The 18,606-nt window shown below is 38.3% G+C and overlaps 2 protein-coding genes and 1 long non-coding RNA gene across 7 annotated transcripts; 2 read left to right on the top strand and 1 right to left on the bottom strand.

The window, feature by feature from the left end:
* Positions 1-544: 544 nt before the first annotated feature.
* Positions 545-9,221, top strand: LOC111322965 (transcriptional regulator Myc-B). 3 transcript variants are annotated; one of them, XM_088735451.1, is made up of 3 exons: positions 545-562; positions 7,316-7,872; positions 8,136-9,221. In XM_088735451.1, the coding sequence occupies exons 2-3, from the start codon at positions 7,329-7,331 to the stop codon at positions 8,723-8,725; spliced, it is 1,134 nt and encodes a 377-aa protein (XP_088591577.1). In that variant the 5' UTR covers positions 545-562; positions 7,316-7,328; the 3' UTR covers positions 8,726-9,221. The 3 variants fall into 3 exon arrangements, with proteins under 3 accessions (XP_088591577.1, XP_022781942.2, XP_022781941.2); XM_022926207.2 differs by lacking the exon at positions 545-562 and adding an exon at positions 5,745-5,981; XM_022926206.2 differs by lacking the exon at positions 545-562 and adding an exon at positions 6,081-7,182.
* On the bottom strand, positions 2,850-4,751 carry LOC148722410 (uncharacterized). Its single transcript, XR_015992302.1, has 2 exons — positions 4,622-4,751; positions 2,850-3,476 (listed from the first exon to the last, which is right to left on the bottom strand). It is a non-coding gene; the product is annotated as an uncharacterized LOC148722410 (long non-coding RNA).
* A 152-nt stretch (positions 9,222-9,373) lies between the features above and the next one.
* LOC111322967 (uncharacterized) lies at positions 9,374-16,909 on the top strand. Of its 3 annotated transcripts, none has more exons than XM_022926210.2 (3): positions 9,374-12,692; positions 13,956-14,500; positions 15,473-16,909. In XM_022926210.2, exons 1-3 carry the CDS (start codon positions 12,670-12,672, stop codon positions 15,892-15,894), a joined length of 990 nt encoding a protein of 329 aa, XP_022781945.1. In that variant the 5' UTR covers positions 9,374-12,669; the 3' UTR covers positions 15,895-16,909. The 3 variants fall into 3 exon arrangements, with proteins under 3 accessions (XP_022781945.1, XP_022781946.1, XP_022781947.1); XM_022926211.2 differs by lacking the exon at positions 9,374-12,692 and adding an exon at positions 12,758-13,830; XM_022926212.2 differs by lacking the exon at positions 9,374-12,692 and adding an exon at positions 12,758-13,853.
* The last annotated feature ends 1,697 nt before the right edge of the window (positions 16,910-18,606 follow it).

The raw sequence follows: 18,606 nt of genomic DNA, 5'->3' as shown, positions 1-18,606 counted from the left end.
TTAGAAAGAAAAAACCCATTTGATTTGCAAGTTCGCTTTAGAATGTCTAATCGCAATGGCTATGAGTTGCTTAAATTCAGCGAAGAGTTAATTTTTAACTTTGGCCCTACAGATTTTAAACACTAGTAGCTACTAGTCAGTGCATAGGCCACAGAAATTCATGAAATTATTGTCTGAAAAAACGACAAGGAAAGCAGTTTTGACTATCTGTGCTCTTTAAAGCAACAGGCCCCTTTTTTCAACTCTTTTCATTCAATCAAGACATCTCCAAAAGCAACCGTTTTTCTTGTGAAGAATCTTATTTTTAAAAAGGGTTATCTCGTATCTACACTAGTTTGATCCTCTTTTTGTGATGAGGTGTCTGAGAGTAAATGTCTGTCATTTTCCATGTAAAGTGATTGATAGCTCCCATTAGCTGTTTTTTTGTCTGCCCCACAGGATTTGCGGAAGATAAAAAGCAAACCGCATATTAGGTTCGGCATGTTACTGAGAAACGGGCGAAAATCTCATTTACTCATCATATTATTCTCTGTCTGGCGATACCAAATTGCAGCTTATACAAGTGAGTCCAAATGTTATTTCCAATTCATTTATGAAATTGTCGACGTGCTAGAATTAGTGAGAATTCTTCATTGTTTTTTTTTACAGGGCTGAAATTTTTTTCGTAATTGTTATAATCATAGCGTCAAAAGTGACAGTGAGAAAACTTTCAAAATTACATAAGAGCATTTTAACACTAAGCGTAAATCTTGTCTTTCGCCAGCGAAGTGATATCGACCTTCAAATTACACATTAATGCTCTTTTTTTTTTTTACTCAGACATTACATTTTATGGGTGTCATTTCTTGAGAGGTCTGAAGACTTTCCTTCTATTAATTAGACACATCAAGGTTTGGACAAACACAGAACCGTTGACTTGGGTTATTAGTCACAAAACTAACGAAGAAATCAAAGAAATCACCTTGCAAATTCAAATTCACCGTATTTTAGTCCTTTTTCTGTTTCAAATTATTAGATAGGTTTTTTTTTGGTAGTTGAATGTCACCTGGGAGGTTTGTCTCCCATGCGAGACAGTAGCTGGAGCTGCGCTGTGTTGTCAACGCCTCAATTGAGCGTGCCTCTGTATTGTGTGACCCAAAAAGATTTAGTGCTCGTCTATGAAAGAGGTGGTCTCTCAGAAGCAAAACTTCATAGTTCATCTTAGATACTTCCTTTTCATAAAATTGTTGAAATTTCAGATCCTTGTAAAAAAGTATATTCGCTTGCCAGGAGATGTACTTAACTCTAAGACAAACCTGCAAACTTTATCTGTATCATCATCATACTTCTTCGTGATGAATATCCACACCCTTTTACACGATATAATTTTTTTTCTTTTTTTGGAGGGGAGGAGGGGTTCTTTTCAGTGTTTTTTTATTTCTTCTTTTTAGAGCTTTCCACAATGTTGACGCATTACATTTGTATTGTGGATGAAATATTGTCACTGATTGATCTAAGTGGACAGTTCGGATCTGTAACGCAATTCTCCTTAGAAATAAACCGTCAGTTTCGTCCAGTGACAAGTGCTCATATTGATCACATAACCCGTGCACGGCTGTTGTAGTAGAACGGAAGACTAACTCCGATGCCTTAGAGCTCCTTTTAATTTCAGCCATAAGTTATTCAGAAATTAGGAACCTTAAGTCAAACGAAACTTCAACTCATTTTTACCATCAATTGTAATAGCATTACTTTTCAAAAATTGTTTATGCCAAAACCAAAACCAGGCAGGTAATCACCAGTTTCATGTATCATTCTTGATGTCCAAAAAAGTCTTTGCTGGTGGATTGCGATCGGAGAAGTCACCATAAAAAATATAGACAGACTTCGATTTCATTTTTATATTTATTTTTTTTTTTGTCGTCGTGATAATAATTATGGCGGGAGGCAAAGTCCGTTTCCATGAATCTCGGTTCTCTAATTTAAGAATTTGTAATTCAATGTTATTAAACAAATTTGGAGTAACGGTCTTCTTAATTACAGTTTCTGCTGTAAAGGTACCTGGTTAACTCTTGATGTAGCTCTCATTTATTGTTGTTTCTGATATTTCTAGTGGGAGGAGTAGTTGTTTTCAGGCAAGACTGTTATCACTCTCCGTATTTAAATACGAATATGCCTGGAGGGTGCGTTAAAATTATTCGTTTTCCCTATGTTATTTCACTTCGTGGCTTTTACTTTGTCATCACCAATAATTTTTATAGCCGCTAGCGTAAAGGTAACCACCAGTTCGTGAACATGAATATAGGGGGCTTTCAGAGCACAGTAGTTTGAAGGAAAGTGAGGGGGTTTATCATTTTCGTGCAAGCTGTTAGCAAATTTAAAATTCAATGTACTTTTTTCGTCTTCGTTATGACAATGGATAAGGTTGGTAAGTAGGTTGGAGGAAATTTGTCTGAAAGTTTAAAGTGTGTTGCTGATAGTTGTCGTGTGGTTATCACATCTTAATGACAGCATGTTTCGTCTCTTGATCCGTTTTGATAAAAGGGCAGAGTTAATGAGAAAGATAACTTTTTCACATTAAAACTTGAAAGGCTTTCTTGTTAAGTAGTGTGCTCTCTGAAAAACGTTATCGACGCCGGATATCTCGCTCCGTTATAGACCACCCTATGAGTAAAATAAGTCTTTAACAAACACCCTTTGTTTGAGAACCTCCGACAGTATCATTGTAACGGTATCTGAAAGCAAACCTGATAGACACAATGGTTTAACAGTAAAGCTTAAAACACACAGGCACGCACGCACGCACGCACGGAATTGAGAGGCACGGTTAGAGAGCAGTGAACGGTAATAAATGCAAGAGAAATTCAGTCTCCCATCAACTGACAGTTAATTTTTAATTTTTCTTAGTAGAACAAATATTGCGATAAAGGCACCAAACGGTTTGAATACAAAGAACGATTCTCGTCCTTAACCCATCGGAAATTTCAATCAAGTCTTAAACAATAGCAAAGAATATCGTTTTAAAATCATATTACCAACAGCCTTTCGCTTGCAACGGAAATCTCATCGATGATTATTTATATTTTTAAACTACTCTGTGTTGTCAAACTCCAGTAGAACAGATGTAAGTTAGGTGTTAACATCACTCCACAGTGAAGTAGAGAAAATTGAACTGTAGTCGCCGTTTGCAACCCAAAAGATGCGTTAGTTTTTTTTAGCGTAAAACCGCATTCCCTTCCAACGGAAGTAGCGGTAAGTTATTCAAGTGGTCAAAATTTAAAGTTTTGGTTTGAGTCAATAGAGAATTTTTACAAAAATAGCCTCTGACAATCTCCTTTATCAATGAGCTTCCTTTAGATACCTGCTGGTAGTTTCAAAGGGCGGATTTTTTCCTCCCTCAAAAAATTTCCTCTCCTTTTCAAGTTTGACGTGTGGCAACTAGTTTGTACTCTAAGGAAACAATCGGTGAGTCTTGGTTGTCTGGGTAACGCACAGCCCTTTAAGAAAAAACAGAAGCGTAGATTACAAAAAATAGGAAAAGGCTGTTAAAAAAATTGAACAACAGCGAGGAAAGACACGCTTGGTACCTCTAACAGTCGCACGACTAACGCTAATATTACATATTTAATTAATTGTTTTCTCATTTCTTAGTTTTTTTTTGTTTGTGTGTGTGTGTGTGTGTGTATGTGTGAATTGAGACTGATCAGTTACATGTCTGTGTATCTCGTGTCTTCAAATATTAAAATTCGATTTGTATAATTGAATTCGTCAGTTGAAAGCCCTTTTTACAGCCGGTGTTCATTTTCCAAATAACATCGTTCAATTGGCTTGTTTTTGTGTCATTACAACACTGAACCGTCCACATTGTAACAGGTGCGCCATTCTGATATTCTTGTTCTAAGTTCCTTTGTTAAGTCTTAAAATCCCTCATACCTGCCTAAAGTACGGGTGTTTTTTTTTTTGTTTTTTTTTTTCCCGATACCAAGCAAAAAAAACAGAAAACGCTCAACTATTTAACTTTGCAATCCACGTTCAGGTTAGATTTGAATCACATTGCTTGTTAGTTAATTGTCATTTACTCTCTGTCTTTTGATAAAACTCTCTGGGCCGTCATTAGGATTTTTTTCAGGTAATCTTGTTTTTTTTTTTCTTCTTATCTTTCTGCTCTCTAAAGGAGACTATGGTTATTTACGCTAATTGACAAAATTTCTCCAACGTTCGTTTTAACCTTTTTCAGTCGCTTTGAGAACGGAAACCAGCAGTGAACAAGGTCTGTTCGGTTCTTGAGCTACCTCAAATAATTTAACTTCTTTGACAGACACTTTGCAAGGGCTCAATCTGACATTTGTCGCAACTTTTTTTTCGATTCAGAGACTCGACTTCAAGTTCCACAATGATAGACTACCGAAATCAGCTTATTAAATCTGTAAATTTTCACTCCAAAATAATCACTAATTTTGCTAAGATTTCGAGCTTCCTATGACAACCAGTTTAGTGCTCAAAAATCACAAAAGCTCTTCTAGAAATCTTCTGTTCATTGGGCGGCGGAAGCAATCCGTTTCCTTTCTTAGGTTGCCTAATATATGGTTATTGCTTAATGTTCGCTCAACCGCATACCAAAACATATCTGTTTGTTACATACCAACGCATACTGGGGTGATAGGTGTAAGAATTTTTTTCAAAATCCTTTGTGTGTTTCTCCCTGCTTAAACCCACGCATAATGAGGTCAATATTTTGTGAACTGATCCCACAAGACATTCGTGACAAGTCGTATTTATTTTGCGAGTTTGACCGGAAGCAGACCTGCATGCGTGATGTGACTAAAAGCTTTATTCAATATCCGGTGCGGTAGTCAATTCCGCTCGCAAATAAATTGTTTATCAAATTAAATATTCCAGCTTAGGGTTCATTGTTTTCACAAGAACTAAGGATGAAATGGAAAATATAAAAACACACTCTTGAGGTGTTAGACAATTTTAGACCACTGGGTCTTGTTTTGTTTTGATTAACAGTATGTGAAAGAAATACCTGTTTTCATGTTTTGGCGACTGATACTAAATCCTTTCACGCAGTATTGAAGCTCACTTGGAGGGTTCAAAGGAATTTTGCGGGCAGTTGATTCTGGTAAATACTGGAAGCCACAACAATAGGAGCTCATGGATTTAAAGCCATTTAACGGTTTCTTTCCAACACTGTATTACTTTGTCTCCAATTAGTCAGTACACAAAGAACTACTCAAAGATTCCTTTAGTTTTTACTGCGATCTAATTTTGTTCTTCTTAAAAGATATTAATGACAATGTTATCGCATCAGTGCAATATAGCGACCGGATCACCCGCTTGTAAAGTTTTGAATGCAAATTGAAGCAGTTCCTGAACAGAGCAATTTGAAATAAAGAAATTAAAAATAGATATTAATGTAGAAATGTAATGATAACAATCATGAAAGCAATTAACAATGAAGGCCTGTATCATCATCGACTTGAGTTCAGGAAACCTTGTCATGAAACGGAGACGTTTCAAATTTAAAGGATAATTATAAAAGACCTTGATCACGTTTCGGTGTTTTTTGAAATGAGCACCATCGCAAATTGCACTTGGCCTTTTAAATATTGCGTTGGGTTTTTCTTTTTGTTAGGTAACGGTGGCAACCTTTAACTGTGTTGAAGTGTATTTTGAGACGCTTTGGTTTCTCAAGAGGTTATTATAAAAGGAGCAGCTGCTGGGATTTAAACTAACGGTAAATAACATAAGTAGGCAGTGATGTATTGCTGAGAAATCCGGCCGGCTGCACAGCGTCCAAACCATCTGCTCGTAACAATGTAAACAGCTGCAAGGATTTCCGATTTTGCTCAACTTCGGCAGGTGGTTCAACGAAATGAATCCTCGATGAATACTTCCACCAAAAATCGGTTCTACTCAGATTCCTAGAAGCGCCTTTTTCGTACAAGAATATTACCAGCTTTCTATTCTAGATTGCGTTACTTGTTTCGGAACACAAGGTAATCACTGAGAGTTCCCTTAGGATCATAATTGTTAACATTATAGTAATAATAGTAGTTATTATTATTATTATTATTATTATTATTATTATTATTTTCTACTGATATCAAAACCTCACCACAAAACTTTAAATGACGCCTAACAATACAAAACATTAAGTAATGGATATTGAATGGTCATTTTGCCCCTACAAGCTAGTTAGCCACAGTCTTTGGAACGATACTGACCAGACAACCTAAAAAGATCTTACGCAATCCATTTTGTCGTATTTGATTGCATCTAGCTGTGGTCGAGGAAGTTAATATTTTGTCTTTTGAAAACCGAACCAACTTCAACAAGATACTAATCTAAACTGAAATTAGCTCGAGGCTCTGGCCAAATGCAACCATTAAATTTACTCGTCAAATTCCACTACTGTCAAACTACATCATTTTGGTCCCGTGTAGAGAGTTATTGTCTTCGAAACGTCTTCCTAAATGAAGATTGTTTTAAGAATCTCTGACAGCACAAAGGAAACTTCACGCAATTTTACCAATTTCTAAGACGACCAGATGTTCGATCGCACAGGTGTGGCTGACAATGGAACACTAGTTGCTTGTCAAAGCTTAGATTAAATCTCCATTGTTTCATGTCATGTCTTTTGTGTATGGGACAGCACCGAAAACGTGGTGTTACCAAGGGTCTTATTGAGGCGTACATCCCACAATTCCGCGCTTTTGTCAGCCTCATCACAGCTGGGCTTCTGCAAACAACGGCCTTTGCTAAAACAACACTGTGTTATGAATATTAATCTTGCTGAGTTGAACTATTCCGTTTGTTATGAAAGCAAGCCATTGCCACCTCTTGATACCGATACTGCAGTTAATTATCCCTTACATGCTAGTCTCATTCAGCTTCTGTGTGGGGAGGGAAAAAAAAAGGTCTCTCTGTACCGTTCCCGCGTACAGTTTAATTTATTCAAGCCGGAATATCCTCATTCGCTAGCGCGTGGGCCCTTCTTAGCGTAGGAGGGATATTTTAGTACCCAAGCCGTCGCATTAATTGGCTTTGAATGAATGGACTTGAATTAGCGTGAACCTCAAAATTTTTCGCATTCGGTCGCCGAACGTACTATCGAGCGTTTCGGAGTGTTAGTGACTGGTGTGCCTCACCAGACTTCGTCACATAGAACTGAAGGTGTCTGTGGTTATTCTTAGAAAGGTAAGAGACCGATATTGTTCGGTGTCATTCGGACCGATGATTTTGATTGAGAATATAGTTTTTACTACACACATGATCACGCGAACGCGTAAAGTATGACTCAACACTAATTCTAATTTGTCTCCGTTTGCAGTGCGTAGAGGAAAATGACTATGTCTGTGAGTAGTCTTCTCCTGGAGAGCTTCAGTACCGACTTCGATCCTCTTCAACCATCGCTTTTCAAAGATTTTGGCGATGATCCAGAAGATTTGAAATCCAAGAGTAAAGAAGCAACCGATGACTTATGGAAGAATTTTTCATTTCCGCCGACGCCACCGATCTCTCCGGCTTGCTCGCCCCCGCACGCGGCGACCGAAGAGGCAAGAGAGCAGCCAGTTTGCTACGGCGTAGCAGATGAGGTATTTTCCCTGGACGAAGAATGCTCGCTGTATTTCCAAGCCGGTGACCTGAAGGATATATTGATTAAAGATTGCATGTGGAACGGCGCTGCTTTCGATAAAAACGCGGACAGGAAGCAGCATCGATTGAATTCAAAAACGGACCGTGTTCGTTTGCTGTGCCAGACACCGCCACTAAGCGAATCTGCGGCAAGGATTTTGAGCGTGGATCCATCAGAAATCTTTCCCTTTCCACTGAGTGCAAGCCCTGGAAGCGAGCTACGAGAAAACATCGATGAGCAATCGGATTCCGGTAAATACAACCACTGATTGGATAAATAATAGATGCTGAGTCGCTTTGGCTGATTAAGTCTCTCTTCTCCGTGTTCGCCGGTCTATGACCGTCACTGTCACTGACCCATTCTCCTATTCATTACCACAATTTTTTTGCGTGTGCCCCCACGTTCCAGGGTCGCCACTGTTCCTATACACTTCTTGTAAATGTTTTTCTTATGTTCCCAAAAATACTGCTAAATTATTTTCTAACATTCATGTTTGTTTTTGCAAACTCTACAGAAGAAGAGGAAGTCGAAATTGATGTGGTTACTATAGAAAATTCAAGCAAACGAGAGCAGGAACCCGACGAAGTTATTGAAACCGAAAGTATGAAAATTTGTACAAGAATCGACGACCCGGCCCCAAATGAAAGCTGTTCAGAAGTATCGAGTTCAGAACTGCGGACGGAAGACCCAGAAGGAGACGAGAAAACTGAATATGTGGGCAAGATAAGAACACGTCGGCATAGAAAAGTGTTATCCAGCGACGGATTGAATTACCGTGAAGGAAAGAAACTTGTTAAGAATATCAGTAGCTCTGGAGAAAGCGACGAGTCGGAGAACGACAGTGAATTCACACGAGCGACGCATAACGTTTTGGAGCGAAAGAGAAGGAACGATTTGAAAATGAAGTTTCAAAAATTACGAGACTGCGTTCCGGAATTGAAGGACAATGACCGCGCACCTAAAGTCTCCATTTTGCGGAAGTCTTGGGAGTATATAAGTCACATCAAACAAGAAGAAAGTAAACTCCTAACCGAGATGGAAAAACAAAAGAAAATTAACGCTGTGCTTTTGAAAAAGCTACTGGCTTTGAATCAAGCGAACTAGAGACTTGACAATAGCGGGACGTAATGTTTTCATGCCATTTTATCGACTTCTTACCGAGACTTTTTTTAAGAACCCGACTTGTGGTGACGATTTTTTTTTGAAAATGTTCATTTGATTTTCCTATTCCTACTGACGCTTGAGTCGTCGAAGCGTAAATTATGATGAATGACCCAATTTCGCTGTGCAATATTAGTGAGGCGGTATTTTATTTCAGAGAGAATTTCAGAGGACACACTTTAGCAAAGCTGTAGTGTTCGAACTCAAACGTGTAGAACTCAGTTCGAGTTAATCTTGAAGATAGAAAAACTGATTGTAAATAGGGTTATAATTGTGCTGTTTCACTGCGAACAGCTTTGAAACCGGCTTTGTGCACGCTTTGACAAAAGCAATAGAATTTCACGAAAAATTTCGACCAGTCTGACGTAGATCTAGAAGACACGATTTGAGATAGAAAAAAACTTTTCAAATCCAAAATAAAAATAAAGTCTTAACTATACACCGTTTATTGAATGTTACGCTAAACATCGGCGTAAAACGATGGCGTTTTTGTCGAGGAAACGTCGAAACAGCGTGTTCTTTGTTTGGCTGAAACTACTATGCCATTCAAAACGGAGTGACACTCCTCGAATGAATGAGCGCCGCATTTGCATGTTTGACTTTACTGAGACGTAGACTAAACTGCATAAATTAAAGATCCATTAGCCTATTACCTGTCTTGTGTCGCAATGAATTAAACTTGTTGGGAAATACAAAATAATCTCATCCAAAAGATTGGGCGAACCGCAGCGTCTGTTTACATCTTAACTTATTTGGCGGGGTGACTTCTTAAAAAAGCATGCACGTACAATTTCTGTAGTCATTCATCGGAAAAATAAACTACCCTTCAATGGATCGACTATGTATGTGTACTTTAACATGTTACAAATCGCTCCGTTTACATTTTCGACACGACTTTCACAAAGGTGTTGCGAAAAGTTCGGGGATCATTTTTTCTTGCGTAAATGGAACAAAAGCTTTACGTTTTCAAAGATTTTCTCGCGAAGATGAACAAGTCGCAAATTGAAAACAAAAAACGCACTAATTTATTGATTGAAAAGAAAGAGTAAATTCAGAGTAGAACTCATTTTCAAAAGTTAGCTTTAACAACTAATTTATTTCATTAAAGTAATGTCTCTTTCAGACGTGAAAAACGTAAATATTAATATTACGACTTGAACGTCGTTGAGAAATTTTGATTCATTAAATTCGGCTGGTAACACCAAAAAAAGAGTTAAACAGCCTATTAAATTTTTTTCTTCACAATTTCACACTTTTAAAAGCAATTTGATTTCACTTGACTAAATTGAGCAATTTCGTAATGGATTGTACAAGCTTGAAAGAAATCAAAACTTTGAAATTGTTCCTTCATGTTCTTTTCTATTTTGGTTTCTCTAATCATTTGTCGAGATCAAATTTAGCGTCCGATTAAACGATCTACTTGTATTAATTATGCTCAGGTGAATAATTGCAGTTGGAACGTTTGTAACACAAAAATTTTCTGAAGTAGAGTCAGATTTATCGTTACTTCGCTGTAAGTCAAAATTGCAAAGTTTCTAAGAGAGTGAGGGCTCGCGCGCCTTATCATATCTCAGTTCGTTTCCGGCCATATTGGAAAAGTGTTTACTTTGAGAGCAAGTAAAGAGCTTCAGGGAATTGTAATGCAAATTTATTGAAAATGTTTGAATCTGGGCAGGTGTTCGGTTGAATGGGGCAAAAATAGACCCTTTGTTTACGGCAGCTGCCTTTGGCTGAATTTCACCGCTTATTACGCAAATTACAGCTTACGGCTAGAAGATTATCTAGGTTCATTAGTTGAGGTTCTATCGCGACTTTTTAGCCTGTGAGTTTTGTAGTAAAGTCTTTGGTTTTGTAAATTTAGGTGATTTTTTGTCAAATTAGGTGATTTTAATTCCATTTGTCGAGCTCGCGAGTGCGATAAATAATGCTCACGAAAGATACATTGATATATGGTGCAATTAAACATATCTCAACAAAGACAATTTATTTTCTCCCTTCCCCTGGATTGAAACTTGCAAGCTGTCAAGGAACGCTGTTTTATTTTCTAAAGTTCTTAGACTGACTGATTTTAAGAAAAAAAATCACTTTTAAACTGAATGCCACAAATTGCGCGGGAAACGTAATCGACTGTTCCCACTGCAGATGTCATTACTTTGGACATCTATACTTATGAAAATTATACACCACTTTATCAGAACAACTGTCATAGCACAGGTTGTGTTATGAGTACACTATAAACCAAATTCCTTTAGTTTGATTCGCTGAACTGTCTTTGTCGAAAAGGGAAAGATTCAATGCCGGTCTATCTTTATTTGTTGTTATTTTGTTTATCGAATCGAAACCGGCTCCGACAATCCTACAGGTTCAAATTGTAATTTTTCCGCCAGGATATCATTGAAAACTTTAATAATAATCACTGAGGGCTATTTGAACTTAGTTGAAAGACCACATCACTTTCGTCTATATTGAGACAACCTTCATATCCTTATTCAACGTTAAAAAAATTAAATATCGCTGCGTTAAAGCTAGCTGAACGTTATTGTGAATGAAAGTGCTAATATCTCAAGCGCGATAAGCTCTTCATAAAAAGCTTAAGAAAATTGTTCTGCTCCATTTAGCACGGGCCAGCTGCTCCTAAAGTACGAGTTTAATACCCCATTCAAGCTGTCACTAGCCATGAAGATAATTTGCTTCCCGCGAATAAACATTTGCTCCCGAACTATAGACTTTCGCAATAAAGAGCGCGCGCGCAATTTGCATTTGAATGGATTTCATTTACTTTGATTGACGGCGTCCTCCTCGCGCGTGCCAGCCGTGCGACGACAACCGCAAACAAAGGGTTTTCTAATTCGGCTTCAATCCTGAGTCCCTGGAGGCCGAGCTAGACATAGTCACTGGAGTAGTGACCTTTTTTGATTGTTGTGGTCGATTCTCCTACCACAGCGGTGTCAATGCTCTTTTTTCTTGGAGCCATTTTGCGCACAAATACTTCGGCTTGACCTTTGAAGCGAAGTGATGTTCATTGTTTCAATGCTAATGCTCTGGGAGATATGTTTTTCGTGTGCGCTGTTTGCGCAGGAATCTAAGCGTTATGCTTGTTAAAAAGCGATTTTAACTGAAACTTTTTCCTGCTTCATCATTCCATTCCTCGATCCCTGCTCCGAAACCGCTTTTTGGCGGGAAATATTAGCCCCCCAGTTTTGATATCTTTCAACTCGATATTCTATGATCATTGGTGGACTAATTAGTAAGGCACGCGCCGGTACGTTATTGACACACGAACAGCACTTAAGACCCCCCGAAAAATTACCAAATCTTCAAAATTAATAGAGTTACTGCAAATATTATGTCAACTGAACGATGATGCCACCGGAACATCATGATTGTTAAAGGGGTCGATGTTATCGCTTGAGTAAACAGTCTAGAAGGTTAAAGTCCAATAACAAGCATAAAACGCAAGAGCAATTGCCAGTTTATAAAATCTACCTCCGAAAAAAACCTTGCTTTCGTGTGCTACGTCCAACCAACAAAATTGCGCTGGATTTTACCTTTACAAAGTGCAATGTCCACGCTATATTCATTGACGCTGCTCTCTTTAGAAAATGGGTGCGCCGTGATGTAATTTTGTCAGATTCAATTGTTCTTGTAACCTCTTGTGTGGAGCCTATTCATATGCAAGCAGCTTTCACTGTTAACCTCTGCAGCCAAGCCGGTAAACTCAGAGAGTGGCTTGGTGATTAAGCCACTAATATATCTCAAGAGCTCGTTTAGAAGACGCGTGCGTCCTTTAAAGGTACTTATACTCCAGGCCATTATTTATCGGCTTTAGTCTTTACAGTAAACCAGTGTAAAGTTTAAACCTCCGCAAGAAGACCATCATTTTCAAGATGTTTGCAGCTACCAGCGCACTGTGAGTATCGGTATTTTTTTTTTCTACATAATTAACTAAATAACTGCACTGTTTTCTTTGTATTCACGACCAAACATTCTAACACTTGCGATTATAACCTGCAATGTGCAAGGGAATTTCGCACGAAGTTTCGATTTCTTTTAGCAATTCAACTGGAATTTGTTTTTCAAAGGAATATTCGTACATCTGAAAAGCACAGTCGTCAACCAGTATGATTTTGCCTCATTTGCGTCTCTCAACTAAATCTCGAATACGAACGTAAAATGGTTTAAATTAGTCCCCTCTTTGTTGAAAATGCAAACATTTTTTTGTATGGTCTCTAAAAAGGATCTTGGCAACTTTTAACCGTCAAATACTTATCTCTTGTTGAACCCTGGGTAATATCTTTGGGTCCTTAACGTCTTTTGGAAGTGTCAAGATAACCTATAATTTTTTGTTTTTCTCCCGCTGTTTTCTATTTGTCAAAACGTTACTGCCTAATCGAAGATATTATGACATTCCTTTAGATGTAACTATGCCCTTGTCGCCCCAGCGAGCGTTAATCAATATTTGGGTTGTTTTGGCGAGGCGCACAACTCTACATCTCCTGAATTCATTTGCTGCGCCTTTCAAAGGGGCAATGTTTTTGGAAAATTCATTTTGAAAAAGATGCTGGTTTTTCATGGTGCCGCACATAATTATTTCTTCGCCTAACAAAAGATTGAGCAGGTCGATAGACACTGCTACGGGTCGCTCGCTTATGGAAAACTCTAAGAAAACATGAATATTCAATTTTGCGTAACTCATCCGAGGCCTTTATTTCAGTCGGGGTGACTCGAAAACCTGTAAGCTACAAGTCTTGTTTGTCAAACCAAGGAGCAGAATTCACAGATCACTGCACAAGAGAAAACTATACCAATTTTGAAAGAGAGCCAACAAGGAAAATCTAACCTACACGCGTGATCCCCACGCTTGTATCTCCTGCATTACGTGGGCCGGATTTTTGATGACTTTATGCAAATTTGCCTTTTGTGATGTGATCAGTCCATTCATTGATTCATTCATTCATTTGAAGCTTAACGTGAAAAGCGGCTGGTCTGTTTGAAAGCAGAAATTTTTTCTCCCTTCACTTATCTCAAGGCGCTCGCTCAATCGCTAGGTGCGTGGTGTTTAAGTAAACAGGCAAGCGTGCACATTTCAAATCGTAAAAAAGAAAATGTGTACTTTGAATGGTGGCCAAGCGCATCCTAAATAACTTGTACTTTTTTTTCTCTCCAATAACAGACTCTGTTACGAGATGTTTTTCGACGAGAGACTACGCGGACCTCAACCTATGGATTCCTCAGCTCGTCAAGATTTCATCACCACAGAAGACCTTTACAGTGCGGCTATTCCGAACGACGACTTCTTGAAGAAATTCGCGCTTCCAACGCCGCCCTACTCTCCAGAGAACTACTTACCCCAAACTAGGCACAACTTTGCTATTCCACCGAGAAGGAATGGCCTTCAAGTCGTTCCCGAACCGGAAGATCTTTCGTCGGACCTACCTTTGGTTTTGTCCGATGCACAGATGGAACGCCTGACCTGTAGCACAATTGATGACGAGTACATCTGGCCGGCTGGCGAGAACGACTTCGATAGAGTTGAATCACAGAGGTTTCAGGGAAATCGAGTAGTTCTTTCGGCGGCATGCGTCAACGAACCGAGCGCTGAAATGCCCACTGAACATCAAATGATGCGAGATTTGTCTCCATTTGTTGCTTCGATTCCAAGTCAAGATCCAGCACTTGGTCTACAACAAGTTGATAGGTGGCACTCGCAGTTCTCAGGTAAATATTGCGCTTATTTTGCGTGGCTACCAAAAATTAACTTTGCGATGTGTGAGTTAAAGTATGTCTTGTAGCCCTTCGCGATTGAGAAGTGCAATTTCACTTTCGAATTGTATAACAAGTGGCACCTCACGAAAGACGTTTCATTGACTTTACAGCGCTTTAAACTTAGTTTCGTTTAGTTTTACAATCGGGAATAATGAGATCATTTAGTTTGCTTTTGTGCTTGTGAATGAAGAAAATGGGCTACGCGCGACACTTGTTCTCTGTTCTTTAAGCCATTTTCCTTCCCCAAAGTCTAGTAACTAGAAACAGAGTTGGCTGTGCATGTAAACAATCTGAGCAAGTGACGAATGTTGATCACAAGACCTCGCTATTAATTGGGTGTTTAAAATGCACGCTTTGTGGTTTTAAAGACGAAAGTTGTATGATTCCTTGGTTTTGTTTATAAGTTGTTTTTAGCTTTTTAGTTCACACTTTGGCGCGTTTTTCAGTAAACTTTGATTCAATCGTCAAAATTACTTTCGCGATTTCTGGGACACTTTCAACTGATTTGACGTTCGAAAAATAACTTTACAAAGGCTTGAATAAAAATTAGTGCCTTTGAACATCTGATATTTTCTTTTTGTCAAATAGAATACACAATTTGCCTTATGACAAGCCGGCTTATGACTGGCCCGGTGCTAATTAAATCTTTTTTATTTCGAGAACAGAAACGTTCCAAACAATGGTTTCAAACAGTTGAAAAGACTCGTTTTTGATTTACGATGAAATAAAAGTTTGCAATTCCACTTTTAATTAGTCGAAGTGTATCAAAACTCTTATTTGCAAACCCTAGGAGTAAATTAACGTTTATAACCTAGCTTGGAGAGGTTGACATAGAACGCAGTTGACATTCGATTTAATTTGTAAACTATGCTTTATTGCGCCGTGTAATTTGACTAATTTTGCGTAATTTTCTCTTCGTTGCAGTGGAAAATCCGGCGTTGAGATCAAATCAACCCCCAAGCGAGGAATTTGTTCCTCATCGGTTTGACTGCGCGGTGTCGAAGAAAACGCGCAAGTCGCGAAGATCAAGTCGCCAGGATTCACCGCCAATGGAGGGCGATGATTCTGAAGACAACGAAACAAGCAGGGCAACTCATAACGTCCTCGAACGGCAGAGAAGGGAAGATTTAAAATGCCGTTTTCAATTTCTTAGAGACAGTATACCAGAGCTCGAAGATAATGATCGAGCATCTAAAGTTTTAATCTTGAAAAAAGCGCGGGAGTACGTGCGTCAGTTATTCTTAGAAGAAGAACGTTTACGTGCTGATAAAGAGTTGGAGCGCCAGAGGAGACTTATACTCCTTGAGCGCCTCAGTTGTTTACGGCAAGGTTATGGTGTAATGTAGAGGATTTCAAAAGTTAACTGCTGTTAACTGTAAACTTTAGGCCATAGTTTTTTTTTAATGAAGAATTATTCTACAAGTCAAAAATCGCAACTTGTTCCGTCGTTCACGTACAAAATATTTTTTTTTTATGCTACAGTCTAATGTTGCTACTTTGCCGTGCAACGGATATCAAGAGTTAATACTCAGATTAATTCGCGTTTTATAACTACAGAATGAACTTGATTGATATAAATATATGATACAGCCATTCACAACCGACGTGTTAAATTATTAAGCACGGGTAGAAGTCTGTAGTGAAAATATCTCTAGTCTTTGATAGTCTTGCAGAGGCAAATCCAAACTCAAACATCTCTTTTAATCGATAGAGGGTTTCAAACTCCACCTATAAGTCACTTTTAATATTATATTGTGTAACTGATTCTCCCTTTTTGGTGGTCAACGTTTTACTCAAAGTAATTTTTCACATCCAATATTCCGGTAAAATTATAGACTCTGACTTTACAACGAAGTGATCTTAGGAACTGGACTTGATATATTAGAATACTTTTGTTTTCAAGTAAAACCTGCGACAAATGTAGACTGAAAAAAATTCACACAAGACAAAAACAGTCGTTCGTTTTTCAAGCAACACGTCCCGACATGGAAAATTTAGAAAAGGTGGGGATCATATTCTGAAGTTTCTCCGTCAATATCTGCCTTATGCAAAGTAAAAGCTACTATGAGAAAGCTTTCGTTTCTTTTCTTGTAATCACATATCATGTAAATTCAGTTTTGAGAAGTTCTAAAAGAAGTTCTCCATATTTGTACAAATTTATTGCGACAAACTATTGCTGTGAACAGCGAAAAATGTATGGAGTTGTATCTTTTGTCTAAAGTCAGTCAGTGGTGGATCGTTTCGTGTCTCAAGGAGGTACCAGGTTATCATCCTTAACTAGCATGTAATCTGTACATGAAACAATTTTTGTAATGAAACCCTTTATGCCTTGAACAATAAATAGGCTTGGAAATGTGTAAACTTCTGTTGGGAATTCTATAAATCAGAATCGAGTGTTGAGGCGAAATTGACTTTGAACTTGCTAGAGCGAAGGTGAAAGTTGCTGTCTAGGCGATATCAAAAGCGTAAGTTTTGGAAATCAGTGTGACGCAATTTATTTTGATCAGGCACAAGCTCAGAAAAGCTTAGCACGATTAGTAAGCTTTTGAGTTTATTTTAATTCTCTGAGACATGGATTTTAACGAAAGTTGGAAAGAAGTGGCTTCGACATTACTCTCCTAGTTATCTATTTCCCAAGCTGGACCAGTCTGGTATAACAGAGACCGAGCATTGCTAATATCTTTGTACGCGCCCTTAATTTAATGAGAGGAAATTGCGCTGTTTAATATCCTTATTTTGGTTTCATATGCGAAAACAATTTCACTTCTAGGTCGAGTATATAAACAAATCAAAATATTTTGTTGATTTATGGTCCAAATACGAAATTCCCTAGAATCGAAACCAGCGGCTACCGTGTCTATTTAGTACTAGTTAATCACTGGGTAGAAGTTTAGTGTCTTAGCAGCCTTTTGCAAACCTTCAAATATTCATTTGATATGATTTGGCAGACCAATCGAACACCTGTTGTTTCCCAGAAGTCTAGAGCCTGATATTCCAAATGTAGAAGGCGCCTTTTTGAATTCGTTGTTTCGAAATTCCCAAACGTTCACACCCCAGACTAATCTCCGAAGAACTTTGACCTTAGGAGTAGTTTTCTGCCAAAAAACGGAAAGTTTAAAATTCGGATTTCGGTTCTAAAAGGAAATGGAGTTGCCAAGTACAACCGCACAAGATGTTCTGAAGATGTTAAGCGACAACTGAATCAATGAGCGAAGTTTAAGTGTGTTACACTCTATTCCTGGGGTTTTCATTTTCCTTTCTAACCAGAATAACAAGATGAAAGCGAAAAAATAATTCAAACTTTGTATAACGAAAGCTTTAACACATGTATCACAAGTCTTCTATACAAAATGATAATTTCATTACGATGATATCGTGGAACTTCAAGTCTGTTGGCTCGAGTCTTTGGCAAGAAACCACGCCCAAAAGTCAGGCCGTCTGTGTTTTTGCTCGATTGTAGTTAATCCAGTAAACTAACGCGGAATTGGCGTCGCTACTTTAATTCAAATGTCATAATAAACTTCCCGCAAGCCTTCATTCTTTGACTTCTGTGAAGCACAATCAAAACAAACTCAAAACTTAGCCGAAGCAAGCGAATAGAATAAATGCTGGATAGTTAAGTGCGCGCGCTTAAATCACGCGCACTGCGCTGCAAGTTTTGGAGAAAATTCTTTCACTCTGCGAATAAGGAGATTTTTATTTTATTTCAAGATTCTGTTATTGAGGGTTGTTTTCGTTGTGATATCTTACGCACCCTGCAAACACTTTGTTGCTATTAGTTTCGACCCAAACAATTTTTCTTCATTATTCTTCATTATTTTTTGTTTCGAAGCGCCAGGCGGGTAAAACCAATGAAAAGCTTTTGTCACGGCGCGGCTGAGTGCGTTTTATCTCTTGTTTTAAGCCAGATGTGCTCAACTCCAAATCTTCAAATCAACCATTAACAGCTTTCCGACGTAAAATCTAGAAAAATTTCACCGGCGTTCCACCTTGAGAGAATGAAAAGTTGCGTTTATCTGTAGACTTTGATTTACTTCTGTTACGTTATTCTCCTGTTG

Source organism: Stylophora pistillata, chromosome 10, assembly GCF_964205215.1.
Source record: "Stylophora pistillata chromosome 10, jaStyPist1.2, whole genome shotgun sequence".
NCBI lineage: Eukaryota > Metazoa > Cnidaria > Anthozoa > Scleractinia > Pocilloporidae > Stylophora > Stylophora pistillata.
This window is presented reverse-complemented; position numbering and strand designations above follow the sequence as displayed.